This window comes from Centruroides sculpturatus, unplaced genomic scaffold, assembly GCF_000671375.1.
Source record: "Centruroides sculpturatus isolate CEXI.00-Female unplaced genomic scaffold, Cexi_2.0 scaffold1316, whole genome shotgun sequence".
Lineage (NCBI taxonomy): Eukaryota > Metazoa > Arthropoda > Arachnida > Scorpiones > Buthidae > Centruroides > Centruroides sculpturatus.
In genome coordinates, this window is record NW_019385667.1 from 1 (window position 1) to 25,878 (window position 25,878).

The 25,878-nt window shown below is 27.1% G+C and overlaps 1 protein-coding gene across 6 annotated transcripts in view; it reads right to left on the bottom strand.

The window, feature by feature from the left end:
* Positions 1 to 22: 22 nt before the first annotated feature.
* LOC111641039 overlaps positions 23 to 25,878 on the bottom strand; it is a 44,788-nt gene continuing 18,932 nt past the window's right edge. For 4 of the 6 annotated variants that reach the window (XM_023387140.1, XM_023387144.1, XM_023387145.1 and 1 more), the window contains 4 exons: positions 13,053 to 14,528; positions 10,635 to 10,696; positions 10,485 to 10,558; positions 23 to 2,980 (listed from right to left, as the gene is read on the bottom strand). In XM_023387140.1, coding sequence (XP_023242908.1) covers positions 2,611 to 2,980; positions 10,485 to 10,558; positions 10,635 to 10,696; positions 13,053 to 14,528 — 1,982 coding nt within the window. In that variant the 3' untranslated portion in view covers positions 23 to 2,610. Of the gene's footprint in view, positions 2,981 to 10,484; positions 10,559 to 10,634; positions 10,697 to 13,052; positions 14,529 to 20,256; positions 20,336 to 25,878 lie in introns of those variants that run through there. The other 2 variants (XM_023387146.1, XM_023387143.1) reach the window with 2 other exon arrangements.

Genomic DNA, 25,878 nt, shown 5'->3' on the forward strand with positions numbered 1-25,878 from the left:
ATGTCTACTATACAGCTTTCTTCATTTGTATTCAGTTTCAGTTTGTATTTTTATGAATTAAAATAAAGAAAAATCATATATTAGAACTTCACTGTACTTACTATCCTTACCATTTTATCAGATATATAACCAATTTTTGAATCAAATCCAAAAAGTGTTTTATGCAAATGAAATCAATAAATTTGTGGAATGTTAGAAGAAGATAATTACAAATGATGAAAATAACATTTTTGATAATGAATATATCAGATAATCAAATAAATAATGTTGTTTTTTGAAATGTGAATAAAAATACTTGTATTTTTTGTTTAAAATAATTTTATTCATCAAAATAGTCACCTTCAAATTTAGGTACATTTTCTCAATGGTTTCACAGTTTGAAAATACCATTTTTAGCATTAAAAATGAGTTATTTCCTCTTTTATAGTTGCATGATTTAACATGAAAAACTTATTTAACATCAAAAAGTATTTTATACAGATTAGGCTAAATAAAAATGGAATAATTATAAATGATAAATATATAGACTATACCCAAACTAAATGTCCAAAATGTACCAAAATGTTATCTAGAGTTCATATTATATGTGAATGCTGTAATGAAAAAGATAAATTACAAAGGCTCCAGATGGGACCGCTGGCTAAATGTAATAGTGAAAGGGAAATGTTTAAGATTTTTGACAGAGCTAATACTAACACGATTTACATGTTATATAACTATGTTAAACAATTTATTAAATGATAATTGTGGAAAAAAAAAAAATGTTAATGTAAATTATAGATTAGTAAATAGAATATATCAGTGTTGATGAGAACAGAATATATGAGATGTTAAATTAATACGCGTTTTTCAAAAGAAAACGCCCTTGTAACAGGCGAAAGCCTTTTACAACAAATAAAGATTATTATTATTATTATTATTAGTTGCATGATTTGTAAATTGTTTTCCATGCATATGATTATCCAAAGTTAAAAAATGTGATAATCCAATAGAGATAAGTCAGCAGAATAGGAAGGATGAGGTAAAAGTTCCTATCCCAAATGTATTATTTTGTTTCTTTAATTTCTGCAATGTGTGTGCGAGTGTTTTCTTGTAAAAACAAACACCTTAATGAGTCGCCAAAGACAGATGTTTTAACCTTAATCTGCCACATACTCTTTGTAGCTGCTCAATGTACAAATCTGCTGTGAGGGTTCGACCAACATTCAAGTACTCAGGATGAACAATATTCCTCGAAGTCCACCAAACACTAAGATTTTTTTGGAGTCATTCAAATCATATATATATATATATATAAAGGCATTTTCAAACTGCCCTCCTGTTGAGAAAGTATAATGAATGTGAAGGTGAATATCTTTATAAATAAAATTACTTTAGACAAAAAATATAAGCATCTTATTCACATTTCAAAAATGACATTTATTTATTTGGTTACCTGATATTATTTTAAAATCATCTTGTGTTTTTTTCTCAAAAATGCAGAAACTTTCCATTCAACCCAATATAATACAGTAAAAGCTTGAATTTGGACTATCATGGGACTGAAGACATTGGTCCATTGTAATGAAAGTCTGTTTTATTGTGATTACTTGTTACAGACTTGTCTGCTATATTAAAGAGTCCATTACTATACAGTAGAATCATGTTAGAACAAATCTTGATAATAGACCTGGAAAACACATATGCAGTTTTCAGATGTTTTCTCCAGGCCAAGACACCAATTCATTTCAGCAGATCTGTTATCATGAATATAAGGGGATTCTATTGTATATAGTAATATTGATCTGTAGTACATTACTGTAGGCCTATATCAATAGTGTGGATAAAAGTCAATTACATAATAGACAAAGTTTCAGTTGTAAAGTGTATAAACTAGATTTTTATTAAACTTATTAAAATAATACTTTTATTCATTTTTTTTAAAGAATTGTTTTAAGAAAAGTCAGTTTAGTTTTTCTCTTGTTTTCCAAATATCTGAAATTGTCTGCTTATTCAAAGACATTTCTTTACCAACTTCAGCTTAAGATTTTCAATCTTCAATCTGATAAATTATATCTATTTTTTGTGTTAAATCTAAAGCTTTTTCTTTTCTTTTATGATCTGTGGCTTTGCTTTACAAAACAAATCTAATGCTCATCACTCATAGAGAAAATGAAGCCAAAACTGAACAAAAATAGTCAATCAGAAAATGAAACAAAAACTAAAAGTAATGTAAAAATCTATGCTAAAAAATTATTATGAAATGACTTTTATATTATTTTTTGTAAATAAAGTAAATAAAATGATGACTATGATGAAATAAAAGGGCATAATAACAGTGATCTGCACACCTGAAAAATAGTCTGTGGTAGCAGGAACCTGTTACACAAATGAGTGTTCTTATAATTTGCCTATACTTTTGGCCAGACCAAAATCAGCTCTGTAATAACATGAAGTCCATTTTATTGAGCTTTTACTGTAATAATAATGATAATAAATGCCTAACCTTAAAAACAAGTAAATAGAAAGATTTTAATGCTGATAATGTTTAATATTCTTAATATTATGCAATGATGTGGATTCACAATGATGTGTAATTATCTATGATAATTATTTAGTATTTTACTTGTACTAAAATTTAAAATAAATCATTTTAAATGGTTTCTTTATTTTCTTACCTACACCCATGGATTTTCTTAAATCAACTACTTCTATTACATTTATTTCAAGCTGGCTAACTAGTAAATTACGTCCTTTAAGCACAATCCATGCTGTCTGCCAATGACCAGCAGTGCCCTCTTTCAGATATACAAAACCTGCATGCTTAAAATCAATAAACCATTCTTCTATGTGGCAGGAGAGAGGTGACATTGCTTTATAAATATATTTTAACCATTCCTGACGTTCTGAAGGCAACCTAGCACCAAATAAAAACTGTCGACCTTCTTCTTTGGTTGTGCTGAGTTCAAAACAACAGAGTTCTAATTGACAATTTGTGCAGCTGTAAGAAATAAATTAAATTTGGTGAAACTTTTTCATATCATTTAATTTCCTACTCACTAGAATGGTTTTCCATAATGAAATAATATAAATAAAATTGTGAAAATTATTGTTCTATGAAACTTTAATTACTTTTATTAAATTAGTAATATTTTTGCAGTTATTTAATTTTATTAATTCATAAAATGATTTATTCAATCTTTTACAAATATAAGGTTTGAAGATAGAAAAGTTAAAAATTGAATAACCAGACTTAAAACAAAACTTTTAATATTTGGCTGAGAATTAGGTTATGTTTCTCACTACCTTCAATATTCATCTTTATGCTATGAATCAGAACTGATCTGAACCCAAGCATGGCTACTGAAGATTTGTCCAAACCATTTGTTTTATGGTAATTTAATTCCCTGCTATATTAAAAGTTTCATTTTTGTTTTTCATATGGTTTAGCAATTAAGTTCCATAAGTGAGTTATTATAAGCAGTAAAAATGTGCAAGAAAAAGATTCAATATAATGTGGATGATAAAGTAAAAAATTAATATACATTATAAGTAAATTCATGTTAATTGCATCAAGTTTTTTATAGTTTGCTGTAATGGATATAGAATTATCTCATTTTTCATATTTTTTTTAATATTAGAATAAAGATTTCTATCAGATTTTACAGACATGAAATTAGGAACCAACCTTTTAATACATTACAAGTAATTTCATGTTTTACTGAGCTGCATTAGATTGTGTCTACAGTCACACAGTCTCACACACACACACACACACACACACACAGGATCATAATTAACATACCTTATTTAACACTATTTAGAGATATTTAGCAGTCCTAATGCAACTAAATCTACTGTGATTACATTTCAGGATATTTTGAAGACATTTTCATTAAAAAGAATGGCAATGCTGCAGCTACACTTCAAGAATTTCACTGTCATAAAAATTTATGCTGAGGACTACTGACTCGACAAGCTCTGAAGAGAATTAATTTCCTTGAACTAAATGATCAATGTCTGGGAGTTGAGTTTACTTCACTTCAAAAAAATTTTGTTGAGTTTATTAGTTTATTTGATAATTATATACTTTGTAAAAAATTAAACATTTATTTACTCAGAGTATGTATTAGATTTTGATATAATTAACAAAATTAAAATTAAGCATTATACACTGTGAATTCCCACTGCAAGCTTCAAAATTCTGATGCCGAGGACTAAGGCTAATGCCAAATTCATATTGCATTGAATAGATTAGTCACTAGTATAATGTTATTTGTTTAATTATTGTAAGATATAACGAATAAAATATCTAATTATTCTTAATATAATGTTTTACTATATCGCATAGAAAATTGTTTTTCACCCCCAAAATATAAATTGTTACTAATCACCCCCCAAAATGGGAGGCGATATCACCCCCATTGAGAAACTGCTCTAGTTTATCAAGGATTTGTTGCAATTTGGCAGCCTTGAAACACAGTATCATAATGCATGTGAGAAGTATCACAGAGGATTGTTGGCTGTTGAACATATACCTACAGAATGGAGATCAGATTGAACAATATTTCCTCCATTGCCAAAGTCTCTTTATAGCATGCACATCTTATACAAATAAAATGTCTGTTCCTTGCAGTGCCTAAAGTGCCACAGTAGGGAGTTTTGGTGCCAATATTTTTTAAAGAAATATCCCCCATGTTTTGAAATGCATCGTACCAGATTTGGTTGTATTTGAACTGTTAGATGTCTCTCCAGTGAGTGCTGTATAGAAGCACTTTAATTATGATCACCTGAAATATACTGTATTTTAGTACAATAAAAGTATTTTTCAGATTGTATCAATAGTTAACAAACTTGAAAAATGTATGTTTTTCAAGAACATAAAATTAACAATAATGATTTAGATCAGGGGTCACCAAACTTTTTTCACAGCAGGCCACATAACTGCGAAAATGACAAGCATGAGCCGCATAACCATTTTGTTCAATACGGTACACTGAATACACGAAAAATAAAGACAACCAACATATTTATTTATCAATACACAAACACGATGACTGCAGCAAGCTCATAATGGCTTTTCTTAGAAACTCCATTGCAGATACTTACACAAAAAGCATTCTGAAATCCAAAGTTGTCGAAGTTTTTTTCACCGATTTTCCTAAAAATTATATTACTCTCAGATGCAAAAATCAGATTAGACAAATTTTGGCATTTTTACATAAATACATATTGTATCAATATATACTGTATGTATAGTTGAGCAGGGCTGTGGAGTTGGAGTCGGAAAAAATGTGTCGACTCCAACTCCTGCATTTTAAATTTACTTTAGTTTTTTTATTTAAATGAAAGAAAATTTATATACAGTGGGTGATTGGTTAACAAACAAATTGGATAATGAACACTTTTGCAAAAGATTTTTATGTTTGTTTAGAAACAATTCTTTTATAGTATTCGCGAGACTGTCAGTCAAGCACTCGCATTGGTTTTTATTTTCAAAAGGTGAGAGTATAATAGCAAAGGTAGAGAGTGAGCAGAAGATGTCTGATGTCGCTGGGCAGTATGGTTTGAACAGGTCTACAGTAGGCTGAAGTTCAATCTTATCCAAGAAAGATACTGTATAATCAAGAAGACTCAAGCAGCTAAAGGAGTAACAAAAAATCACATCTGACAAGGAGACCCTACGGCTTTGGGGAAACGGATTTTGATGATCTTTGGTGTAGAGGTAGTACACCATGTGAGTGTACTACCTGTAAAATACTAAAATGCAACACTCAAATATATTTGAGAAAAACGAACTTAAAGTTTTTTTAGCACTTTATATATAAGTATTTTGTATACTTCTGCTTGAGTGTCCTGTGGCTGATTGGTACACTCCTGACTTGTACGCTTGAGTGCGATTCCCTTCTGTATACTTTTTTCCTTTTTTTTAATTCATTAATACTTATAATGTATTTATTTATTTACTCATTCATTTATTTCTTATTATTTAATTTAATTTCTACTATTCCAAGTCTAATATTTTTACTTTTGTTGACAATAACAGTGCATTCTTGACACCTATGTGTCAACTTTCCCATCTAATTGTTATCACCAATGGTGACCTCCGATCTAATTCTCACTAGGAGAATTTTTTCTATCGGAGTTCTTTTTCACTCACTCTTTAACAGTTTGTTTCTGAATTTTGACGTGAATAGACGTATTTGTGCAGTGAAATTGATTTTGAAAAATTATTTTATAATTAAAAAAATGCCATCAAGAGAAGCAAGTTCTTCACGTTGTGACAAAAAACTGTTGATGATAACTCTTTATACAGTGATGTATCGAAGCAGCAGCTAAAAGATGTAGTAGTGTATTATGAGCGTTTACTTTTTGAAAATAATTTAATTGCAACAACATCTTCTGATAAACTATCTGAAAATGCTATGCTGATAGACACAGAATTATACAATAATACATTGGATGTGTTGAATGAAAAAAATTTATAATTGTTGCAATTAAATTATTTTCGAAAAGTAAATGCTCATAATATTATTGTCAACAAAAGTAAAAATATTAGACTTGGAATAGTAGAAATTAAATTAAATAATAAGAAATAAATGAATGAGTAAATAAATAAATACATTATAAGTATTAATGAATTAAAAAAAAGGAAAAAAGTATACAGAAGGGAATCGCACTCAAGCGTACAAGTCAGGAGTGTACCAATCAGCCACAGGACACTCAAGCAGAAGTATACAAAATACTTATATATAAAGTGCTAAAAAAAACTTTAAGTTCGTTTTTCTCAAATATATTTGAGTGTTGCATTTTAGTATTTTACAGGTAGTACACTCACATGGTGTACTACCTCTACACCAAAGATCATCAAAATCCGTTTCCCCAAAGCCGTAGGGTCTCCTTGTCAGATGTGATTTTTTGTTACTCCTTTAGCTGCTTGAGTCTTCTTGATTATACAGTATCTTTCTTGGATAAGATTGAACTTCAGCCTACTGTAGACCTGTTCAAACCATACTGCCCAGCGACATCAGACATCTTCTGCTCACTCTCTACCTTTGCTATTATACTCTCACCTTTTGAAAATAAAAACCAATGCGAGTGCTTGACTGACAGTCTCGCGAATACTATAAAAGAATTGTTTCTAAACAAACATAAAAATCTTTTGCAAAAGTGTTCATTATCCAATTTGTTTGTTAACCAATCACCCACTGTATATAAATTTTCTTTCATTTAAATAAAAAAACTAAAGTAAATTTAAAATGCAGGAGTTGGAGTCGACACATTTTTTCCGACTCCAACTCCACAGCCCTGCTCAACTATACATACAGTATATATTGATACAATATGTATTTATGTAAAAATGCCAAAATTTGTCTAATCTGATTTTTGCATCTGAGAGTAATATAATTTTTAGGAAAATCGGTGAAAAAAACTTCGACAACTTTGGATTTCAGAATGCTTTTTGTGTAAGTATCTGCAATGGAGTTTCTAAGAAAAGCCATTATGAGCTTGCTGCAGTCATCGTGTTTGTGTATTGATAAATAAATATGTTGGTTGTCTTTATTTTTCGTGTATTCAGTGTACCGTATTGAACAAAATGGTTATGCGGCTCATGCTTGTCATTTTCGCAGTTATGTGGCCTGCTGTGAAAAAAGTTTGGTGACCCCTGATCTAAATCATTATTGTTAATTTTATGTTCTTGAAAAACATACATTTTTCAAGTTTGTTAACTATTGATACAATCTGAAAAATACTTTTATTGTACTAAAATACAGTATATTTCAGGTGATCATAATTAAAGTGCTTCTATACAGCACTCACTGGAGAGACATCTAACAGTTCAAATACAACCAAATCTGGTACGATGCATTTCAAAACATGGGGGATATTTCTTTAAAAAATATTGGCACCAAAACTCCCTACTGTGGCACTTTAGGCACTGCAAGGAACAGACATTTTATTTGTATAAGATGTGCATGCTATAAAGAGACTTTGGCAATGGAGGAAATATTGTTCAATCTGATCTCCATTCTGTAGGTATATGTTCAACAGCCAACAATCCTCTGTGATACTTCTCACATGCATTATGATACTGTGTTTCAAGGCTGCCAAATTGCAACAAATCCTTGATAAACTAGAGCAGTTTCTCAATGGGGNTCAAGAGCCGCACCGGGAACATTATTTAAAACATAAACAGGTTACATATGGAAATAATATTTACAAAAGAAAACAAGAGAGGCACAGATTTTTAGGTCCGTACATAAAAACGCAACTATAAGTTCCTTAACACAAAGTAGACATTACCTGGCTTAGTACCATAAAATTAACATTCTTGATATCAAAATGGTGAATATTATAATTAGGTTTACAGGAAATACTGCTTGGCGGATAGAGTTGTAACTCAAATACACACAAGTAGCTATACCTAATACACATGTTGAACTAGATGACGATGTTCTTACTCATTGTCGTGTTGCAGGTCCAGAGCCTTTGCTGACTCGACAAAGTTTATAAGTGCGTTAAAGATCTTCTGATTTCATAACTCAACATTCAAACTCTCATTGCTTAAATCAACCTTCATCTACCCTTCTGTTCATAACTACAGTTTTATTTTTATTTTTTATTACTTCTGCCCATGTCATTTTTGATTAATTAATAATTAATCAATGTAGAAGTGGTTGTTAAAAATTAATCAAATCACAAATCACAAAACAACTTTTACTTCTATTACAGATTAAATAAAATATAAACACAGAAGCATCTATTCAAAGTCAATAAAAAAAAAAATTCAGTAGAAAACTAAAAAATAATTTGTTTTCAGATCATGCATTACAGTTATTTAAAACAACTTCATAATAATTAAATTATAATAACTTTTATATATTCAGACAGCTACCAGCATTCTCCTACAGTTAATTGCTGTTTTCAATAAATATCAAAAGAAAATGAATTAATAAAATATATAATAAAAATGTATAACAGAATTATAATAAATTATTAAAACAACATAACATAATTATGAAAAAATTAATTTATCTCATTTCAGTGTAAAAATATTAAACTGATTTTAGTGAAGAATAAATATATGTATATTACTAAATTTCATATTTTACTGTCATTTCAAAAATTAATTACATATATAGATTTAAATAAAATTTATTTTTATAGATTAATTTAATCTAAAATAAATAAATAACTTAACATTTCAGAAATAGATAAATATTAAAAAAAATCTATTAAATTTTAATTAAATGGATTTTTTAACACAAAACCAAATTAATGATTCATTCAATTAAATAATAATCATAATAAATTGAAAAAGAAATGAGTCAGATCAATTAACTCTAATAACAATGTCACCATTTCTGATTTTATTTCTTATAAAACAATTCTTTAATTAAAAAAAATTATTAAAATAATTACAAACACATATATGTTTGCAATTTCTATAGTTTTGTTTTTATTATAATTCTGATTTTCAAATTTGCATATTAACAACAAACAACACATTAATTTTTTTAAATTTACAGTACACTATTAAAATTGTAATAATTAAAAATATGTTAATTTTTATAATCCTTGATATATTTAATTATTACAGGCATACCTCAAAGTATTTTGCTTTAGAGTGCTCTACTAATTTGACACTTTTCAATAATATGCATGTTTTTATTATTTTCAGTGCTTATCTTGTCTTAAGGAGGTTAACAGAATTTCAATTAATTTTTTTTACTTTTTGCATTGTTTGTTGTCTAGTGCTATTGGCACTTAATAAATGATAGTGTAAATATGTTTCTATGCTTTTGTATGCATAGCAATGAAAAAAAGCTGTAATTTACTTTAAAGAAATATTTGTTTTATGGAAATAACTTTAAATGTAATCTGCCAAATTAACATAGTTGCCTGTATTGCATATATTTCACAGATGCCCCCCATATACACACACATAAATTTACTTAAACAGCTTTCTAATTCTAATCTTATATCTTAGCTAAACAGTTTTACTTTTTGGCTTGTGAGCACTAAGATTGGCTTTACTTTACCGCTAGACTTATTACACCACCACAGGACATCAAATTAGATTTAGAAAAACACTTACCGCTAGACTTATTACACCACCAATCTTAAAGTAAAGCCAATCTTAGTGCTCACAAGCCATTCAGAAGACTAGACAAGAAGCATATCATAGTTTTACTTTTTGTTATTTGCAGTTAAAGTTTTTGGATTTAAATATCAAGCTAAATAGTTTTCAGCAATTTCTTCTTCAGAAAAATATGAATTGTTAGAAATAAATAACAGATGTACAGTTGATTAATTCTGTTATTTAATTTTTTAACTGTATGTTTTTAACTTTTTTTAAATTTTATTCTTTTCAAAAATTTTGCATCAAAGATATAGAAAAAGAAAACAAAATTAATTAATAATTATCATTAATAATAAATTCCTTATTTTTTCTAACCTTCATTTGCGGAAGCAAATTTAAATTAATTTTAAAAAATTTTTACCTGTGTTTTTCTTGAGAACAAATTGCTATTGCAACCATATGCTTTACATCAATACTATCCCGAAGTGAACTTTCCTATAAAAATAAACATTTAGAATATGAATGCAAAAGTCAGAATTTATTTTGTAAACAATTTATTTTATTTACTCACTTTCTCATTGATATAGTAACTAAAACGTTTATTGTCTAGTATACACCACCGTTGAAGAAATTCTAAAATAATGAAAAATATTTAGTTTCATTAACAAAAATCTTTGATTTCAGTTCCAGTGATTTATTTAAATAATACAAAATACAAAACAAAAAATCTATATCCTTCCAGTAACAATTTTTTAATGAAATACAATATTTTCAGCCTCTTGAGGTCTGCGCATCAGGTTTAAAGATAAAAGTTCTATAATGGCACTTATCAAACAAAATGTCTTTGGAATTGAAGTTTATACCATTAAAATTTGAACTGATTATAAAAAATTTCTGCACAATTTGAAAAGATAATAAATATGATTAAACCAAATTAAAAGTGCAAAGGTGTGAATGGGTGGGAGTAGGGTGTTAAGATCTGATTGAAGTGCACTTGCCATGCATATGAAATTTATTTTTTATCTATATTTTCATTGAAAAATTAGTTATTGAATATATAATCTAACTTGTTTTAAACAAAATAAATTAGAAATAATAGATAATCAGCAAATATGATCAGATATGACAATAATATCAATTCAAAAATATCTTCTGCTCTTTCAATATTGAATTTAATTTATAAATGATTTAAATTGTTTTAAAATACAATAGAACATCAGTATCTGAACTCCAATTAACCAAATCACTGCAACCAAGGAATAAAAAACTAGTTTGATGCATACTCCCTCCATTCTGAATCAGTTAACACAATCATTGGATACTATGATACACTTCTTGTCTAGTCTTCTGAATGGCTTGTGAGCATTAAGATTGGCTTTACTTTACCGCTAGATGCTAAATTACTCTATCGCTTCTAATGAAATTAAAGACATCATAAAAATGTATTTAATGAACAATTATAGCAAGCGCATAATCAGTAACTAGTTTATTAATAAAAATGTTAATACACACAAACAACCAATTGACAACACAGCTTATAAATTTTTTAAAATCCCTTACGTTATGAATATTTTTGAAAGAATTAAAAGTAAATTAATTAATTATGGTATCATTTTGGTACCCGAACATCGAAACAGCTTACATAAGAAAATAAACGTACCTAACAGTAAAGCTAACACATGGGACCAAAAAAACATTGTCTACAAATTTGAATGCAACTGCACCACATCCAAATCTTATATTGGTGAAACTAGTAGGGAATTAAAAGTTCGTTTTAAAAAATATATCTTTACCAAAGCACACAATAATGATAACTCAGCTGTAGCTGCCCACTGTAATAACGAAGGCTGTCAGATTGTAAAGGATACTGTCAAAATACTTATAAAAGAAGATGGTATGAATACTTAGAAATAATAAAAAACGAAGAGAAAATCATGAATAATAATTCCGGCCAAAAACTACACAAATCGTGGTACGCATATTTGACCAGAGGGGGCATGGGGGGAGGGGAGAAGTGTGAAAATGGATAGGGGAGAGGGTGACGGCTATTCTGGAATGTACTTCAAATCATCTTGTTACTCTATTCATGTTACTGTGAATCTGCTTATTATTTTGTTTTAACAATGTAAATATTTTTTTAATACTTTACTGTTTTACCAGCACCTCAGCTTATTATTGTGTTATTGTATCAGCACTACCATTTTTTAATGAAATTTTTTTTTGTTTTATTGCATGTTTAATCTTTTAATGTTCAAAACATTGAATCAATATGTTAAATGTAAGTCTACATCCTTTTTTCATTCCTGTCAATTACGGTACTTTTAAAAATTGTTAACCTCCTATTAATTTTGTAGCAAAAAAGCTGATGAGGGACTCCATGTCTGAAATGCATTCTGAAAATAAAATAGCATTTTTCTAAACCTAATTTGATGTCCTGTGATGGTGTAATAAGTCTAGCAATAAAGTAAAGCCAATCTTAGTGCTCACAAGCCACAATCATTGGACTTGTCTATTCCAGTATGTACCTAGTTTCATTATTGTCTTAGTGTTTGGTTGTGCTGTTTTATTTTCAAACTCATTCTATTCTTTTTTTTATGGCTGTTAAATAATTTATGATGGCAAGTAAATGAAAATATCTTGTCTGTAATTGCAGTCAAGAAGGATATTATGATGTGAAAAAATAGCAATTAGAAAAGAAAACTGTCATGAATACATTACAACAGTCATGAAAGTCCACAAAACTTGATGTCATTATTAGGATAGTGTTTTTTGTGGATAATAATTTTTTTCCTTAATCTAACTATCCAAATTTTTGCCATTTATCAATTCAGATAATCAGAATTCTACTGTATTTTTAAAAAGTTCTAACATTTTTAAAATGCTTAGATAATAATATATTTATGAATATACATTAGCAATAAAACATTATTTAATTATAGTTTTGCTTTACTGACATTTATAATCATAATAGATAAATAAAAAATAATACCTTTTCTATTGCTTCCAGTTTTAAACAAGTAACCAGAATGATATAAACTTTTATCACTGAAATTTAGTATGTTAGAATTTGATGATTCAGAAAATTCACTTCTAGAAGTACTAGAAAATGCAGTGAATTTATCATCATATTGATTTAAATCATACTTTTTACAATCTTTAATCACATTTATACTCATTGGTGGTGATAATTGATTAAATGGATGAGTTTTATTTGGTATAGGTGGAACAGAACTAGATGTTGAGCTCCTAGGTACAGGAGGTGCAGGACGAACTGGCATTAATGGTTTCTTAGTATCTGTGATTGAAATGAGATCAGATTGAATTTTATTGCTACTTATTGGACTTCTTGCAGGAATAGGAGGTGAATTCTGTTTTATTTCTGAAGATACAGTTGAAACTGGAAATGGAAAAGTTGGCAAAACTTGTTGTCTTGGAGGAAGAACAGGTGGTTGAGATAATGTTACATCTGTTTTTTCATTTGAAATATTAATAGGTAATGGTGGAGGTGGATAAGATGGAGGAGGAATTTCTGGCAATGGTATATCATAAATAGTATTGCACTCAATATCTTCTGATAAACATTCATCTTTTTTTGTCCCTTCTATTTTCAATATTAATGGACAATTATAATCTTTACTCTGTACATTAAGTGTCAATGGCATATCATACTCTGAAGTCTCTACTGTTTCTTTACTTAAACTATTGTATTTTACTGAATCTGTCTCTAATTCAATCTGTTTAACAGAATCTGATTTTATCCAAGTTCCATACAGAGGCGATTTAAAAGTAACAAGATCAAAAATGTCACACTTCTGTTCATAAGGATCTGCTATTTCCTCATAACTGTGTGTGTGAGTTTTATTACAATGAAAGTCATATGGTTCATATACATGATCTCCAGATTCATGATCCAAACTTTTACTTTTTGATTTTTCTAATTTTTTGCCTGTTAAAGTATGCTGTCCAATTTTCAGCAGTGGTTTCCATTTTTCTTTAAGACTGGAACTTTTTGTTAGTTTTGGTTTAGTTGTTTCTAAATAACGGATAGAATCTGTATCGCTACAAACACTTTTTGTACTAGTACTTTTATATGATCCTTTACATTCAGAAAAGTTATTACAAACAGCATCATCTTTCACTGGCATAGAAAAATATGTTGGATTAGGAATTCCAGAAGATAAATTTATTAAACTATTATGTGCTGTGGATTTTTGTGGTGAACTGTATGTTCTAATCTCTGATACTGGACGTATTGAATTTCTTGGTGCTGGGATTGGTTTGAAATCTGATACATTAGCATATCTACTCACAGTTTCTTTTTCATTTTCATTAGTAGGAATGACATTGAAATCTGGTAGAAGTGTTGGAGAAGATGCAATATCACTTTTATTCTGTTTATTTTTTGCTATATCAGTTGACCATTTACTTTTAGGTGGTAAAGCAGGAGGAGTTTCAGTTTCCATATCTAAAAAAAAAAAAATAAGTTTTTAAATAATTATTATATAGTAATCTGTGATATTGACAGTAATGTAAAAATATATTTATAAACATTAAATAACCTGATTCTTGATTAATGCCAAATGATCTGCTGGATTGTATTGGGCCTAATATAGCCCAATACAATCTGGCAGATTGATATTAATAATATACTGCTGTATATTCTCATTATTTGAATTTTGAAATTAGAGTTGCATTTTAATACATTCCAAAGTAAAATTTGGCTTTAGCAGTAAATATTCCCAGTATTTAAAATTTTATTAATCAGAAAACTTAATAAACATTTTATAATAGAAAATGCCATAAATTCTATTGTTGTAAGCAAAAATAAACTGCAAACTGTTCTGTTTGCATTTTATTTCTACAGTATTTTAGAAAATTTCTGAATATCTACCAATATTTAACTTTTAAAAAGATGCATAAACTGTTAGGAATTGAGCATAAGATATTATATAACCAGCTAATATAGTCAGTCTTTGACTTAAAATCACCCATACTTATTATAGCCAAGTAACATTAAAAAAAAATTATTTGAGTCCAAATAATTAGTACACATTCTAATACCAATGGTAAAATTATAAAATGTTAAATGTAATACCATAACAGCCAATAAACACACTACATATAGCATTAACTGGTAAGTTTGTTCATGTTTCATTGTAACTTTAAGTTTACTTCAAAAAAGACAACTTTCTGAAAAACTGCTTGGTCTGAAATTATCATTCTAATTTTAATTTTATAATAAGGTTAAAGTGAATTATTAATAATAAATTAAATAAAAATTAATGGTAAAAACAATGTGAAACTTCTCTTCATGTTCTGGAGCACTCAATTATCACTCATTTTTGGTGGTTTATAGTTGTTTCTCCTTTGAGTAATTTAACTGGGCAAGAAACATTCAGTAATGAGCTTGATCTGCAACTTTGTAATTTAAAGTATCTTTCTTAAGATCTAAAACAGGATTTGCTCCATGCAAAGGATGGTTGGGATGCATGCAATCAAACCAATGAATAGTCCACTACTGATTACCTCTACCAACGCAATTGCATTTAGTTATGAAATAAAAGTATGATATAGCCTGGTGCAATGTTTATTTTTTTACCCTCCATATACATATATATTATTATGTAGGCTTAGGCATAGTATTTTAAACTGTATCTCATTATTGCCATTTTTTATATTCAACTTATAATGAAGTTCTATTCCAGGATTCTATCAATAAATCAGGAACTACCTGTAATTTGTATTAATTATACAGTAGAGCGTCGATTATCCGAATCAATTGGGGACTGGGGTTGTTCGGAAAATCGATATTTCGGATATCCGATTTTGTACAAAAAAATATATTAATTTATCCCATGTTGAAATTTTTCTCCGTTGCGTGTCGCTTCACATTGAATTTTCGTTGATGTTAAGCCTAACAAAGACTATTGTATCGTTAAAAGTTATTTTTTTATTTTGTACAAACAAAATAAATANTGTTGCATTTTAGTATTTTACAGGTAGTACACTCACATGGTGTACTACCTCTACACCAAAGATCATCAAAATCCGTTTCCCCAAAGCTGTAGGGTCTCCTTATGAGAAATAAAGAACATTAAAGAGCTCATAATGGAACCTGAAACGGATCTGATGACAGAAGAATACCAAGAAACTTGGTGAGATATGTTTTCTTCTGAAAAAAAGAATTAATGTCAATATCTGCTATTAAACATTTTTTTTGAAGAAGTAGGAGGATGTCAGAACAACGGTCTTAAAATAGCATCCAAACTAGGTTGAGTTTAATAGGCTTAGGGATCTCTACAATTAAAATACTATTAATTAATTACTTCTGAAAAATCCTGAAGAAGATAGAAAAGCAATCGACATTAGACAGATTCTTTAACCCCCACAAACAGAAAAAAACATGACTAATAAAAATGCAAGACTGTATATATGTATATATATGCATATGTATATATGCAAGAATGTATAAACATAGTAAGAAAGTATATATTTTTTTATTTTTGGTGGTCTCCAGAATGAATTAATCATATTCCCATAAAAACATATGGTAAATCAATAATTATAATCAATTAACGAACAATTTGGATAGCAAACAAAGCCTTGGAAAAGATTATGTTCGTTAACCGATCACTCACTGTATTATTTTGACCCAATTGAATTTGAATATTTTTGAATTATTCCTTTATTATCCCTGCTCTAAATAAGTACTCTATTTTTCTGAATGAGCCAGACTAATTGATCAGAATACAAATTTTTCTTTTCTGAACAAGAGGCTGAAGTAGCTAGCTAAATCACACACTGTTTAGTTGGACTAACTCTTCTGGAAGGGTGAAATTGAAGTGCAAATGTTGAATATATGTAGATGTAGAATTTTATCACCCCTTTTCTCCTCTTATTAAGCATTTGTTAAAAATTAATTTTTTTTATACAAATAAATATTAATTTAAGTAAAATATTAAAAATACTAACTATAAAAGTATTTGGGTAAACACCCCAGACTCCTTTCAGAGTTCAGAGTAGGGTACCTCCCTATGAGCATCTCTGCTCCCCATAAAATGACTTGGTATTTAATTTTGCCATAGTCAGGAGTTGGAGTTGGTCTACTAAAATTATCAGGAGCAGAGTTGAGTGTTTTTTACTGACTCTGCAGCCCTGTTATGTACTCCAATAAGTATCACATGTTTAACAAGCAACCTGATGAGCTCAATTCAAGCTCTGAATAAGACATTTGGGACCTTATCAGAGCTGTAGAGCATATCTATAGGAGCAAAAAGTCAAAGGAACCAGACCTCTACAAGCAACTCTTCATAAGATACATCCCCCAAAACGGGTCATGCAAGATCGTAAGTTGCTTTTAACTATTTAGCTTACACGCTATGCTAGCTTTGAGTAGCCCACTTAACTGTTCATGGAATACTTCATGTTATATAGTTTTAGGGGATGTGGAGGTTTGCCCCCACCTGAGAACTGAAGTGTGAGCAATAGCAAGCAATGAAGCACACAACTATATGCAGAGTGTTGGTCAAGGCAAACGATAGTGAGCCTTTATAACGTGGAGCATTGAGAATAGGCAGTATACTGATACTTGTTAAAAACTGATCTTTGGAGTCAAATATCTCACAAAGGGTTGCACATACAGTTATAGTTCCTTGACTTTTATGTNAAAATTATTTTTTTATTTTGTACAAACAAAATAAATATATTGAAAAATATAAAAAGAATAAAAAATTATACTTCAGAAGTTAATTTAGTATCAAAAACGTAAAATATTTGAGTAGCCCAAGACATAGCCAAAGATTGCAGCGCCACAGCACTGGCGAAAATTTAAATTTGCCGACTGGAATTCTTTCGGATAATCAATGCTCTACTGTACTATTATCCATTTTGGAATTCTGAAATACTTTTGTAGGCACCATTAGTAGATATTATTCTGGACATTCCATATTTTTAGAAAACAGAATCAATGTATAAGATTTTAACAGAATCAATCAATGAAACAGAAACAGAATCAATGTAACAGAACAGAAGAAACAGAATCAATGTAATAAGATTTTCTTTAATTTTAAAATGGCAGATGGCATATTTACAATATATATAAAATATAGAAGATACAAAAATGTCTTCACTTCTTTTTTCGTATCTTCTGTATTTTATATATGTTGTAAATATGCCATCTGCCATTTTAAAATTAAGTATACAATTTTTACAAGAGTTTATGGCTTGTCATCAGTGAACATGTTTAACTGTTTTGCATATTGTGACAGAGTCATAGCCTACAATAAAAGGTCATCTCTGCAAAGGAAGACTGTTAATTCCTGGTGTTGGAAAAGCAGAAGTGAAGATGCTTTCATATCTTCTGTATTATATATATAAGATTTTCTTTATTTCTTGTTTCAGTTTTATGAAGTTCACACTTACACAATTTATTTTTTGCCTAGGTCTTTATATGACATTTTCCTGCTTGGAAATTTTTTTGTGTACTATAAGTACTGTATTTCCCACAAATAGAACTAGGCACTAATAGTACACAAATCAGTAATTAGTCCATATTTAATGTATCATTGATATTATATATATATATATTAAATTATGCTTTACAGCTAAGCCAGAAAATGACATTCTTTAGTTATTTTAAGAAAGATGAAACTGATAAACAGGATAATAAAGACATCAAATCTACAGAAGAATCACTGGTTACCAACAAAGACTTTGTAGAGACTAGCCCATGTTGTAAATTAACTTCTGCACAATCTCTTTCAAATGCACTTCAATGCAAGTATGTGAAAGGATTAGCTACAAAGATGGGAAACACATATTTGTGTGAGAGATATAAACAGTAGTATAAAAATTAATACTGTACAACTTCTATAGTATGTGACCATTATAAATATACAAATATTTAGGGGTGGAAAATTAAGTCATGTGGAGAGATTATTGAGAGATAGAAAACAGGATAAAACAGAGAAAGCAATTTATAAGGCTGAATGGAGGTCAAAATCTCTCTCCTCTATATATATATGGGAATATATGTACAGTACTGTACAATACTATGATAAAAGCATATAATATGGAGCTAAAATGTGAATATCAAAAGCAGAAGAAAAAAGACTAAGTACATTCAAGCATAATATTATATATGAACAAAATCAAAATAAAAAACTGTAACAAATAATTTAACATAAAGGAATCAATTATTAATAAAATAAAAAGAAGAATTACAGAATAAAAATTGCCAAAGATAGCTATGGAACAAAAACTACAAAGGCAAAGAGATGAAGACTGACAAATATTTGGGAAGAAAATATGAAAAATGATGGAGGAATTAGCATCAAGGAAGAAATATGCATGAATAGAATAGAGTGGAAAAATTAGCTAAAATTATGATGATATTAGATTCTAGAAACTCATTTATATACATATTTATATAATAAATAATATGCACTATTATAAAATTTTTCTATTATTTATGAATATAACTCCTTTTATCTCTACAAAAAGCACTAATATGTGTGTTTGTTTGTAGAAAGGGGAGTTGTATTTACAAACACTAGAAAATTTTATAACACCTAATGGTATTTTTTTATTCACCTGACTAGTGAAATTGCTAAAGAGAACACTGCATTATATTTAGAAAATTCTGGAGGAAAAGACAAACTAAAAGATAAAAATAAGGAAAATTCAAAATTTTTCTTATCTCAAGTTTTTAAGATTTCTATAAAAAAATTAAATCTGAAATAAAAAAGTGTCAAATTTATTACAATTTTTAATTTCAGTGTAATGAGCATTAGGCCTATGTCATATACAATGATTAAAATTTTTTATAAACTAATGAAACTTTTTAACAATTACAATAAATATAATTTTACTCATAATTCTCTTCATTGATATGAATTTCTTTTAAATATAACAAAATAATATCACTATAAACCAACTGCAAAAAACAGCTACAGGTAGTCAGGAAACTAACTGGCTCAATGAGAAAGTCATGACATGGTCATCACAGATTTCAATAATTTTGTTTTTGTAAATAAGCCTTGGTATAAACCTTTATTAAGCAAAGAAACAAAGTATGCTTCACAAACATTTTTGAGAAAATCAGAATCAAAGTTGAAAAATTCCAAGTGACTTATAAGTGAGTTTTGCAGAACATGCCATTGAAGATTGCATGGCTTAGTGGGAGAGTGCCTTACTTATATTTGTGAGATTGCTGGTTCACACCTTGATAACTGAGCCTTTTCTTTTTAAAATCAATGTACTTTTTACATTTGTTTCTATCTGCATTTTTTTCAAAATCTGAAAAATTATATAACATTTTTCCTAAATTTTCTTTTCTGGATGAATCAAATATGAAACACAGCATAGACATTAGACATTAAAAAAAATAAATAAATATTTTGTAAAATTATTAATTAATATTTCACATTGACAATAATAATTATAATGGTAATATTAAATAATTCCATATTATATGTTATTAAAAAAAACCCTTTAAACAATAGAACATCAGTATCTGAACTCCAATTAACCAAATCACTGCAACCAAGGAATAAAAAACTAGTTTGATGCATACTCCCTCCATTCTGAATCAGTTAACACAATCATTGGATACTATGATACACTTCTTGTCTAGTCTTCTGAATGGCTTGTGAGACNCCTGTTTATCATTATTTACAGAAAACATAATTGGCAAATATTAATAATTTTGATACTATTCAGTAAATCATTTTTTATGAATAATTTATGATTTTATGCAGAAAAATTCATGTAAAGAATGTTAAAATTCACTAAATTAAACATTTATATACAAATCAAAGTTTTATGCTAACATAGTTTTATTCAGTTAATTAAAAATATATCACAAAATAATTTATAGATACTTCAATCTTTATTTACCAGTAGCTATTCACTCTGACATTTAATTCTATTTCCTTTGATATTTTTTATGTAAAAATTTGTCTTAACATTTTTTATCTTATTTACTCCATTTTTCTAATATTAGTTTCAATAAAATATTATTTGACTTTATTCAATAAAATAGTTTTTTATTTGTATCTATCTACCTAGTTGAATCTGATATTAAATATGACACCAATGTTGTCTTGTTCAAGTGTTATTAATATTTTAGGTGATATATTACCTATAATTTTAAACAAAATTATAAACATTGAGTTGAGATATCAGAATAATAAGGTAAATCATGCTTTAAAGGAGCATAAAGGTTCACAAAACAGAATGACCAAACAGCAAAATGCAATTTTTGCAAACTCACAAACAAAATGAAAATACAAAATTTTAAATATTTATATTATAAAAGACAATATAATAATATACTAAAAAACATATACCACAGTAAATATTCATTTATTTTACTTAAATTACTGTTATAGCATAATATATCATAATCATCTACATGATGTAATACATTTTTCCATCATCATAAATCTTTCAAAATATTAAGCTGTGATATTTAAAATATGATTATTTCTAGTTTTGTGAAATAAATATTTTGAAATACGTAAAATATTCAAACAAGATATCAAAAGTAAAAATTAAATATAAAAGAAATCATATCCAGGACACAAACTGGTACACAATAAAACATTTTTTTATATATCAGATCTGTCATATCTTTGATATATTGATCTGCTTTTAAATAACACTTTTTATTATTATAAATTAATTTAAAAAACATTGATATTATAAAACTGATAATGTTTTATTCTCTGTAATATTATACATGAATAATAATATTTTTTAGATTAAATAAATGCTAAATTTTTAACTAAAAATTTCATGTTTTTAGTAATTTTTAAATAAAAAACAAAACTTTTCCACCTAAACACATGTGCAAATATTTTTAATTATTAGGTAAACCTACTGATCTCATAATGTTAAAAACTGTTATAATGCAAACAAAAAAATTAATAAGAGATTAAATTAACTAATCAATAACCTCATAACTATATGTAAAGCTTAAAAATTCCATTCTTTTGAATAAAAAATAAACTAAATCATAAAGAAATTATTGCAGTGTATTATTCTGCACTAATTATTCTGTTATCAAGCATGATTACTGACTATTGACCAAAATGTTTCTAAGATTAATAATGAATTTTCTCAAATTATAACAAATTTTAATTATAAGAAAATGAAATTTCATCAGTTTTTAAATTACTAAATTTAAATATTCAATAGTTTTAGTAAATAATGACAGACAAAGGGTTCTTAATTGAAATGTAATAGTTTTGACAGGTGTTAATGAAATTTTATTATAACGTTGAAACAATGAATATCCTATTTTTTAATGCTATACATATAGAGTCATATACACATGTCATCTTATGTATATTATTTAATATATTTAGTAAACAGATATTTTAATAATGTGAGATGTACTATTGATAAATTTTTAAATATAATTTTCAAAATTTAAAATGAACAATCAATTTATTGACTTTCCAACATGTGTTTTGATAGAAAATTTATATAAGTTTGCTATAAAAATCCTCAATCTTGCTATATTCAAAATTCATCTCAGGATTAAGACAGTACAAGAGAAAAAAAATTAATTAAATAAAACACAAACAAAATCAGAAAATAAAGTTATGAATTATGTCAGAATATGAAAAAAAAATTAATTTAAGAAAATGAAAAATAGTTTGTACCAATTTAAAGTATTTTTCTTTGTAAGAAATTATTGAACAGAAAAACTCCAGTTTTAATGACAATAACCTATACAAACTTTGTTAAAATCACTATGTTTATAAAGTTAACTATACTTTATAGTAAATTAATCCTAAGAACTTTCAAACAATATGGAATATACACACAATATGAAGGTAATTAAATTTGATAGCATTTGTTTCTGTAAGAAACTGATTTATGTAAATATGACAGGTATCATTTATTCTAAAGCTAGAGGAAGTATCCTAGAAATGTTGAACTACAAAATGTAAATTCATATCCTTAAATTTATGAATACAAGTATTATTAATGAAGTTTGATATACCCTAACTTTACTAATAAGAAAAAAAAAAACATTCAAATGACTTTAATGTCATTTGAATGTTTGAAGCAAAGGAAAAAATAAAAATACAGTACAAATGTTTTTGAAAATCTTTATATAAAACAACATAACAATATATTCATTATAACAGAAAAAAATTACATGCTTCATTTTTTTTATACAAAATCAAAACAAACTGTTGCTTGGCAACTGTGGCTAGTTCTTTTAACTATAAACAACTATAAATGTTTATTCTAAATTTTACATAATTTATTTCTAATCAAGCTTAAGCAGTTTTATTTGAAGCTCATTTCTAGTGCTAAATAAGTATTCCTGTTTATTAAAAAGTATATAATACTGTTAATAGATCTAGTATGTGAAGAGGACTAATCTCATTCTATTTCAATCATTTATTTGACAATTGACTAAGCACATTATATATTTATATGCAGAAGAAATAATGTTTTGTTAAGAAACTGAAAAAAATTTTTAGAAAGCAGTAGAAAATTAAACATTCTAAAAACGAGCAAGAAAGTCTGCTCTGGAATGAAGACACACTAAACATTCCAAGTTTGGTAAAAGAATTATTAAAGGAACTGCTGAGAGTATAATCTGGTTTCTTGAAATGGAGAATATTCATCAAGTTAATTTTTAATAACATGTAAGTTAAATGTTGTCAAGGTATCATTAGATAAATTATTATTATGTAAGCAGAAAAATTAATAATATACACATACACATGAGATTGATATACTGTAGATAGGTTATCTATTATATATATGTATAGGTTAATTTTATCAGTTAAGTCTACACAGACAATAAAGATAAAATTTTAATTTTTTATGATAAATATAAACAATAACTTTGTTTGTAATGATTTCTTTGTTGTCCACAAATTAAAATAACATTACAAACAAAGTTATTATTTATATTTGTTTATACTGTATTTTAATTTTACATTATTATTTTTAAAATAATAGATAAGATTAAAATAATTTAAAATATCATTTAAACTAACACTCTTGCTTAAGGTAAATTATTAATAAAAATTATTATTTGTTATTGAGAATTAAAAAAGTTATTTAGGCCAAAAATCTAAAAATACATCCATTAACTTAAAACAACTTCTATTTTTTTTTTATAATAAGGAAGGTAATATTTACAGAATAGTAGAACATTTTTTTTTGAAATTGAAATTATTTATTGTCATAGAAAGCTTTTGCCTGTTACAAGCACGTTTTAAAAACTTATATTAACATTTCATTTAATATTATTTTAACAACTTTAGTTTTTTCTATTTATTAATCTATAGAATTATATTAATAATTTATCACAATTGTCATTTAATAGAACATGTTAAGAAAAATATTTTCATGGTTAAATTTAAACTAAATGATATAATGAAAAAAGTCATATTGCTGATAAAATGAAATTGAAATCCAGCAATATGTCACATATTTATAAAGACTTTAAAAGAAATTTAGAAAAAATTTGAAAATAATTGCTCCATATCTTACTAAATTTGAAATTCATTATAAGATAGTAAGTTCAGAAAACCTAAAAGGAATTAAAAAACAAACAAACCAACTATAATGATCAGATGACTAAGAAAAACAATATGTTATCAAACTGAACAGAGGAAAAAGTTTTGCTTAATTACATATTCAAACACATTCATTGTCATCCATTATAAAACAAAACTGCATCAAATAAGCCACTATTTTTCATAAAATATGTCACTGTTTTCCATAGATTAAGAATAAAAAAAATTTTTTCATTTTGTGCAATCTTTATGGAATTATAAGTGATGATACAAAACTGAACCATGCCTGAAGACAAACAGTAAATAATGGAAAACTACCATAATTAAATATTTCCTAAGAGAGAAATCAAGCAATAAAATGTAATCTTGAAAATATTTCTCACACTTCCAGATGATAAATAACATCTGAAAAATAACACATACTTCATTTATCTAAAAATTCTAGCCTATAGATGATACAAAATCATAACTGGCAGTAAAATGTGTTAATTTTGAAAAATGTACTTTATGCTTAATATAATATAAAATATATAAATGTTCTTTATATACATAATATAATGAACATTTCTAAATCTGAAGGAAAAACTACGGTTTAGAAAAAATCAAATTAAGAATTAATGTTAAAAATGTCTTGGTCCAACCATTAAATACAGATAAAATTCAGTTGACTTTTTATATTAACATTTGAAATCTAAAAATTTTAATTTTATTAAAATAGCAATGAAAAAATTAGTATTTCAAATTTTCTATTTCAATATTCTAAAACAAAATTTAAAAGTAAATGCTGAAAAAAATGAAAATTTTGGATTATTATTTNAGAACATGTTAAGAAAAATATTTTCATGGTTAAATTTAAACTAAATGATATAATGAAAAAAGTCATATTGCTGATAAAATGAAATTGAAATCCAGCAATATGTCACATATTTATAAAGACTTTAAAAGAAATTTAGAAAAAATTTGAAAATAATTGCTCCATATCTTACTAAATTTGAAATTCATTATAAGATAGTAAGTTCAGAAAACCTAAAAGGAATTAAAAAACAAACAAACCAACTATAATGATCAGATGACTAAGAAAAACAATATGTTATCAAACTGAACAGAGGAAAAAGTTTTGCTTAATTACATATTCAAACACATTCATTGTCATCCATTATAAAACAAAACTGCATCAAATAAGCCACTATTTTTCATAAAATATGTCACTGTTTTCCATAGATTAAGAATAAAAAAAATTTTTTCATTTTGTGCAATCTTTAT